Source organism: Blastomyces gilchristii (genome assembly GCF_000003855.2).
Source record: "Blastomyces gilchristii SLH14081 genomic scaffold supercont1.28, whole genome shotgun sequence".
NCBI classification, from domain to species: Eukaryota; Fungi; Ascomycota; class Eurotiomycetes; order Onygenales; family Ajellomycetaceae; genus Blastomyces; species Blastomyces gilchristii.
The window spans coordinates 111,318-119,668 of NW_003101654.1; the positions used below are offsets into that span (position 1 = coordinate 111,318).

Here is an 8,351-nt window from a genome sequence, read left to right on the forward strand (position 1 = left end):
TCACTGCAGTGTGATTGTCATGAACAGACACTGATTCATTCTTCAAATGAGCAGACACTGATCTTTCTCTTAATTGAGAAGATGCTGATCTTTCTCTTGAGTGTGAAGACACATAGGTTGATCAGCAGTTGAAAGTGATATGTTCTAATTGATTACAGTTAATGTATACTTCACATTGACATTGATCAGTGACTTCTTCAGAAGTGATCTCAGAAACTCAGAAGCTTGTTTAAACAGCAGAAACTCTTGCTTATGTATAGATATTTAAGTCTATTCAGTTCATGATATCTGTATCATTGCTGTTACTTCTCTTCAGCACAGATATATAAGTTACTGAGATGTAATGTCTTCTATCACTGTTCTATATACTCTTGAGCTTAATATGACAGTTGTTCAATGTCTGAAGCTGTATGCAGAAATATTTATAAGTCTGGTCTTCATCTATACTTTTAAGAGTCTGTAAGAGTTTGAAAGTTAATGTCTTCTTAAGTATACTAATCTTTATTCAATTCTCTCAAGATTGATCACCTGCTTGTAGATTCTTGATATTGAAGTCAGAGATAAATGTTATAAGAGAAGTGTTTCTCTGTCAGATACTCTGTAATCAATCTAATACTTTCTATTGCATGACAGTGTCTCAGAACAGAATATCAAGATATTTAATAATATTATCAGATGTTTATAACACTGATTTACATGCTTTCATTTATGAGTGAAACTTCTGTTTTATATGATTCTTCAATCATTTATTGATATATCAATCTTGATTGATTAATGAGCTGATAATATCTTCATCTACACTCAGTTTCATGAGCATTTTCATTCTTCATGATGAGTAGAGAGTGAGATCAGAAGTATTGAAATATATAAGAGTATCTAAGTATTCTTTCAGTGCTTTTATATTCAATTCTGTAAATGTTGAAATTGCATCAGTTTCTTATTATGATAATTATTGAATCTCTTCATATTGATGTTGTTAAGTTGCATGCATATCAGCTATTTATTGTTGTTATAATTTCAACATTGCTCAGAGTCACTGTGATATCACTTCTATACTTGTGTTCAAGAGTTCTCTTATATTATTATTAGACATGATTATATTATTTTATCAAATGTATAATATTTATGAAATCTGAAGAAGTATAATTGTATTCTCATATATCTGAGTGTCAGAACTCTCAGATCTTTCACTGATATTCTCTTATAAAATCTTACTTTCTTTATAAGATCTTATTACAGAGTCAGAGTAACTGATGAGTAAGCTTCTATCTGAGAACTCAGTATTCACTTAACTGTTTGACTGTTTCTCTATTTCTTACATATTATTACATGTTTAAATATCTCTCAATGAATAATTGTTTCTAATGAGAAGATAATATGTGAATAATCATTTCTAATAAGAAGATAATGAACATTTTTCTAGTATAAGAGGCCTACACTGAATAGATCAGTATTATATTAATAGGTCTTATATAACAAAGAGAAAAATGTTAGAGAAGAAAAGAAAGAGAAAGTATGAAAATCAGTAATTGAGATGAATATTTATACACAATTATAACAGCTGAGAATCAGTGATTGAGAATGACTGAGAATTGAAGTGTATCAGAGCATACACATTTGTGATGACTGAGAATTAATAATTGAGAATGACTGAGAATCAGAGTGTATATATTCAAAAGTGAAACAGAAGAATCTATAAAGTGTAATGAAATAATCTATATAATTGATCAGACGCAGTCCGTCATATCATGACTTGAAAAAAATAAGAAAGTAATCTTATTTAAACTTATTTAATCTCATTCTTAAGATAAAGTTACTATTTTAAGACATTTTAAGGCCCCGGTGGCCGAATGGTTAATGCGGCCACCTGGTAGCACCTTGGCGTGGGAAACCAAGGCGCGTGGGTTCGAAACCCGCAGGAATACATTAAATCCGGAACTCAAGCACCTCAGGTTCCTAATAAATACAGAGGTGTACAAATTGCTCCAATGAATCACTCTATGTTCCTGGGCTGGGAAGTTATTATCGCATGTATCTAATTGTCACTCCTTTGTATTTTCCTATGTTCTTGTTATCTTGGCGTGGTCTCAACACCTGTATTTCCTCCTGTATAATCAACACTTGACCTGTATTTAACATCACGCAAGGACTCATCATAAGCTCCGCTTGCATATGAGTATAATGAAAGAATAATAATAATAATAATAATAATAAGACATTTTAAGATTTTTTTTAGACTATTTTTAATTTTTTAAAAAGTAACACTTTTTAATAATACTTAAATAAGATTTAAAGTTATTTAAAGTAATAAAAATAATTTAAATTGAGAAGTAAAAATCATAATCTTATTTGAAAAATATAATAAGAGTAAACAGTAAGTCTCACTGAGATAGTATGAGACTACTATTTAATGTTAAAACTATGTAATGAGATCAGTCAAATTGGTAATGAAACTATCAAAAAATCTGGTCCTGGTCTCAGACACGGTCACACGGTCAGTCTAATTACAGGAGCGGGCGTTGAGTGTAGACTGGCGTTGAGTGGTTGATTACGTTACTAGTTAACTTTAAGATGATACTTCTATTCTAAGAATTTGAGATATGAATATAAAAATCAGATACATTATGAGAACATTGTTATTCTAAGGTTCTAAGATGATACAGAAATGATGAACCTATTGTCTTTCATACTCAGAATACTGAGTAAATTGTTCTCATGTTGCTAACAACCAGGAACTGTTTCTTCTCAGACACTTTGCAAGATATCATCACTCACATGACCTGATTTTACTATTTGAGGTTAGCTCATGACATAATCATCAATCAGTGTTAAAACAGCAATGAATATCTGGAGAAGCGTCTGAGCTTGCTGAGATAAAGGCAGCCGTACTTTCTCTTTAATGATGTGCCATGTGATCTGACTTGGTAGGTCAAAACGCTTGGGCCGGCCAATACAGCACAGGGGTGAGCCTGCTGAGATAAGCGGCCGCTACATCCTCGCGACGGTTTGTAGGTTAGATATCAACTCTACTATCCAACCCGCACAAGAATAGCCCATATGACTGGGACCAAACGCTCTTGGGTAGGCGACCTAGCCCAAGATCCAAAATCAGACATGACACCCCACGACAGCAGCATAGATGGAGACACATCCACCATTCGGTCAATTTTCAACACTTTCCGCGGCGATCTAGACGAGCACCATGACCGCCGAGAACGTGTGATTAAAGCTTCAAGAGACATTACGGCTCTGAGTAAAAAGATGTATGCCAGATATCCGGAATCGATGGCTCTGGATTCCTTTTGCATGGGAGCTGAGAGGCTGATTGATTCACAGTATATTCTCCTTGCATCGAGTTCGCGCTCTGAATAAACCCCTCCCCAAAAACATCACGGAGGACAACCAAGAACGGCTAGCGCAAATAACTGCCCTCTTCAACTCCGTCGTACCCGACTTGGCTGGAATCAACGAGCACCGATACCAATGGCAAATCAGCCCCGGTATCCAGGAATACATCGAAGCTGCCACATTCCAACACTATGTAGAGACCCAGCGACTCATGTCCCTTGATGACGTGACCGAGTCATTACCTCCAGGCATCCTCGTGACGGAGGCGGACTACATCCTAGGCTTATTCGATTTGACGGGAGAAATGATGCGCTTTGCCATCACAACAATGGCGGCTGATTCCGTCAAAACCATGTCCGTCGATGGTGCTGCGCCTACTGGCTCTAACGAGAAGGACACTAGTCGTGGTAGCATCCTGCTAGACCTACGGCAACTTCGTGCCATGTTTGAATCAATAAATGTACCGCGGGGACATAGCTTGAACCGGGACTTCGGAAAAAAGCTAGAGGTGATGCAGAGGTGCGTGGAGAAGGTGGAGCGGGCCGCCTATGGTTTGCTTGTACGGGGAAGCGAGCGACCTGGGGGATGGATTCCGGATTTGACCGGCCCCCCTCAGGTAGAGAGCTATTGAATCTGTATTCTGTCTTAACTAATTAATATCACGTTTCCTCTGGTCTACGGGTGTATGATGAGCATCTGTTTTGATAACTGGGCGAGGAGTCAAGGTTTACGAAAAACAAATAAAATTTTCGCGTGTTTTATGACGCAATAGGCCATAAAAGTGTGAGTTTTTTAATGCGGGATAACTACCGCGATGAGGCTTGGTGGGTATGCTGTGACTATAAGACACTTGATAGTGCCACATGCCTTGTTGGGTACAAGGTTCCGTACCTTGATAAGTACCATCCATTGCGAAGCGCCAGTATTTACCAGAGGAAATAATAAAAATTCACTTTGCTAAATACAATATCATGCTTCATTTAATCATTGACGGACGGGTCCACTACGAACCCACGACTGGATATCAATCCCATTGGGTGGGTTTAGTCATCCTAAAGGCGCAATGTGTATCAAGGCCAGAAAATCGCATCATAATAGAACATGACCGGGTAAAATATTTTCGGATCATCCGACCGTACAATTCTGAAGCCGATCTGTGATGATTGAAAAAGAGAAGATATAGTCCCATCCCATGAGCAAAGCAAACAGAGGCGCACAGAATTAGAAAATAAAGAACTCCATGAATCTCGTCAACCCATCATCGATTCGCTGGGTACGGGCATACATAGCATCTAGCATAACCGTTGAGCATCCCCCTATTGAGCTGGGTGGGTAGGGTCTTCATTCTCATCAAGGATCCCGAGATGAATGAGCTCCTCAGGCTTGGGGCGGCTCTGGATCTTATGTTCCAGATGATCAGCCAGCATATGCTTCTCTAGCTCACGCGCATTGGCCTGGAGAGCCGGAGCAGCGGTGGAAGGTGGGATGATGTTTCCTAATATTGGATTGGGTGTTAGGCTGCTACGCATTACTGGGGAAGCCGATGTCGGATAGTTATGAATTCATACTCTCCACAAGGTCTTCGCGATCGGGCCTTTTCTCCAGATGCTTCTTGAGGCTATCTGCAGCCTTCTGACGGGCTAACTCCTGTTGTGCTGCCTGCAGGGACCTGGCCGCAAAGGGGTGGTGTTAGCGAGTTTGGGACCTTTCAAATTTGGGGATAGGAATGACCGAGAGGGCAAACATACGGAGCAAGATTGGTATCGAGGAGGATATGTCTCTCTTTCAAATCTTGCGGCTCGGGACGGTGTTGGAGATACTTCTCTAGCGAGTTGCGCCGCTCGACGGGCGAAATGGGGGAAGTGTCAACGTTTGAGGACTCAGCCATGGGTGGTTAGCTGAATAGATACTAGGTAGCGAGGGATGAAGGAGGGATGTTGTTAGTTGTTAATACTGGGTATATGATTGAGACTGAAGTAACTAGAGAGCTAAGATCAAGTTCATAGTACACAGAATGTGTGCAGAGAAAAGTGTCAGAGTCTGTTAATTTGTATAGGAGTCACTGAGAGGAGTAGTACTCTGTGATACCTGGCTCTTTTGCCCCAGTAGCCTACACCTAGTGTTTTCTTCCTGCGGAATCGCCCCGATTCGGTGCTCTGACGTAATCACGCGCTTCTGTGGAATGAACGCCAAGCCCGTTTTCAACTTGCTTCTTCGCTGCTTGCCATCGTTCCAACGTCCCTCTGTCTCGCGGTGTCTATATATAGATTATATATATCAGAGGCTCGCGTCAGACAGTGGACCATCATTTCTGCTTCTGGTTGCACTACACATACTACAGTGTTGCATGATCATCTTCCCTCTTAAGCATCTCTCGAACCAAACACCTAATATGCCCACTTAGCGCGTATGACTGCGCTAATCCCATTACCATGACCACGTCGAGAAATACAACCCCAGCCCAGATCTTCCCTGGGAGGGGGATTGGGTTTCTGAGTACGATTGCCTCCTGTATTTGTACCTATAGCTATGTTGATAGGATGTGCTAACTGGTCCTTCGCTATTAGCCTTGGGAGCCTCACTATATAATACCATAACCCGCCTCAAAGCCCATCCCCACACTTACCCCTCTATCGATTTGTCGTACTCCTCGTCCGATCCTATCCACGCCCCGATCCTGCTAAGCTTGCCCGCCAATGGCATGCGCCTGCGGTTCGATGGTCCTGACCAGAGACTGCGCTTGATAGAAGTCCTGGATTTCACCAAAATTCCTCTCGCATATAAATCCCACGACGTCCTCAAAGCCACGAAACCCATGGACCAGTCACCGCAACTAGGGCCAAGCTTTCGTCATGTCTACAATCGTATGTTTGGGCCATCCTATCCAGGGGAGTTTATTCCCAGTTCCTCAGGCTCAAAGTACGGAACATACGTTCTTTCCTACCCCGGTATCGCTTTCTCATTCCCCTTGCTTCAGTCTGCCTGGTCTGAGCAATGCGATTTCGTCTCCTTAATGTCATCATCTGCCGCATCTCCCGCTACTTCGATGGCTGTTTTCCAGGGATCGTCATGGGCAGATGGCCGCTCTAATTTGTTGACTCGAACGCCCCAATACCCCAGATCAACTGCACTCGCGGGGAAAAATCGAGAGTCGGTCGCAGATGAAATTGAGGAAGTCAAAGTACATGGTGCAGGTAGGGTGGAATTCTTCCGCAGAATGGGTCCATCATTTTGCATTTCCCTCTCAGAGACGACACCGCAGGATCTTGTAGCAGAATTTGGCCCTCCAGATGCTATCTATCGGAAAAATGATCGACGTATATCAATTCACGGGACCCAAGCACTTGGTAACACGAACCTCCGACGTACGAGCCCTTCTCCAGGCCGCATTGCTGACCCGACAGACATGGACCCGTTGTCTGAAACTAGTGTGACAGACGATTCGGATGGTGACAATTCTCCTGCTTTCCAACAGGATCGGGCTTCGCTGGCAACCGAGTGCTTTTATAACTACTTTGATCACGGGTTCGACGCCTTTATCTCCCATCCAACCGTTTCTGGACCACCGTTTCCAGGTTCCTCACATCCCGATACGTCGACAATCTCCTCACCTCCGCAGTTAGTCGTAACAAAGCTACTTCTACATGGGAACGTGCCAGGGTCTTATCCCTTCAATCGCCATAGGCGCAGCCGCTGGGTCCTGAATATCAATTCCGCCGGACAACCTCTGACGTCGGAAACCCCATATGACCAGCTATCAGACGAGTTGAAACGAATCTGGAAAGGTTCTTACTCGAGCGCATCCGAGGAAATGGCACTTCAGAGAGGAATGGTCCTCAACCGTGGCTGGGGTGACAGTCCTGGAAGCAGCGTCGAGCTTCTGGGTGGCTGGGAGGACAGCTCTACCAGCAAACCTTGGACTGGCTCAGTAACCGACGGTAGTCAAATCCTGGGAAATACTGAGTTGTTTGGTTTCCCAGGCTTGCTTTTTGAAGTGTTGAAGAATGGAGCCATTAGTTGTTTGACAGTGTACTAACTTGGGTTAGTATTCTTTTTTTATCTTTGCTTTATGCTTTCATATCGGCGCGCGTTTATTGAGCATGTCTAACGATAGTGGTCATATATCCCGGCATATCCATAAGTTTCATTATTTCATGTCAATTTAATTTATTCAAGTATACTTCGTGTGTAACATATCTGTGTGCTGGCTCTATATCTATCTCAATGGAGAATCACTTACTGCTCATGAATATATCCAAAATCCCGATGTTGACTCAAGAATTATACGGCCATTCAACAGTCTGAGTCGTCCTTTTCAACTTCTAGCCTCATTATCCATGTCCTCATAAACGATTGCGATAGTATGAAAAGTTATCCTATGATGCAAACCCGAAAAAAAACCATTGCAAAAAACATGCCGGTCCCGCTGCTTTGCATGAACCAGGTATACAGTTGAATGTGGTTCAAAACTGGATACACTAGACAGATTTTGCAACCACTGCACGGACAAAAAAATTACCTATTCCAGTAAGATGGATTCATGAGTCTCATATTTTTAACTTCACCATCAGTCCTAGACTGGCCGGCGGGACCATGAATTTCATGTTGGGTCCCATTTGATCTTGGTCTCATACATTTCTTGGCATGAGCATTAACGTGACTCACCGGTGTCACCACTCAACGAACTTCAAAAAGCACTCTATAGAGCTGTTAATTTTCAATCATAGCATAAGAATACAGTAAGATATTAATATTATTTATTAAAGATTAGAAGTACATATAGAATACATCATATAAATATATATGATTAATTCAGAGAATAATTGCGTGGTCTAATAATCCACCTGAAATATAAAACTTGCAATTTTAAAATGATTGAATCAAATTACAGTGTAGAAAATATCAGGGAAGAAATATCATTTGATTTTCTCAGAGAAATCTGTGTGTAATATTTATTACTATTTTCAGAAGATTGTATAGAGTTTTTACAGTGTTTTGAACTC

At 41.3% G+C, this 8,351-nt stretch overlaps 3 protein-coding genes across 4 annotated transcripts; 2 read left to right on the forward strand and 1 right to left on the reverse strand.

Annotated features, from left to right (window-relative positions):
- Positions 1-2,879: 2,879 nt before the first annotated feature.
- Positions 2,880-5,447, forward strand: BDBG_08761 (translin-associated factor TraX). The gene is made up of 2 exons (XM_002620778.2): positions 2,880-3,263; positions 3,337-5,447. Exons 1-2 carry the CDS (start codon positions 3,058-3,060, stop codon positions 3,977-3,979), a joined length of 849 nt encoding a protein of 282 aa, XP_002620824.1. The 5' UTR covers positions 2,880-3,057; the 3' UTR covers positions 3,980-5,447.
- On the reverse strand, positions 3,038-5,656 carry BDBG_08762 (RPEL repeat protein). The gene is made up of 3 exons (XM_002620779.2): positions 5,097-5,656; positions 4,917-5,017; positions 3,038-4,843 (listed from the first exon to the last, which is right to left on the reverse strand). Exons 1-3 carry the CDS (start codon positions 5,234-5,236, stop codon positions 4,665-4,667), a joined length of 420 nt encoding a protein of 139 aa, XP_002620825.1. The 5' UTR covers positions 5,237-5,656; the 3' UTR covers positions 3,038-4,664.
- On the forward strand, positions 5,510-8,109 carry BDBG_08763. Of its 2 annotated transcripts, XM_031723718.1 has the most exons (3): positions 5,536-5,844; positions 5,916-7,389; positions 7,491-8,109. In XM_031723718.1, exons 1-2 carry the CDS (start codon positions 5,781-5,783, stop codon positions 7,382-7,384), a joined length of 1,533 nt encoding a protein of 510 aa, XP_031580992.1. In that variant the 5' UTR covers positions 5,536-5,780; the 3' UTR covers positions 7,385-7,389; positions 7,491-8,109. The 2 variants fall into 2 exon arrangements, with proteins under 2 accessions (XP_002620826.1, XP_031580992.1); XM_002620780.2 differs by having other exon boundaries at positions 5,510-5,844; positions 5,916-8,109.
- The last annotated feature ends 242 nt before the right edge of the window (positions 8,110-8,351 follow it).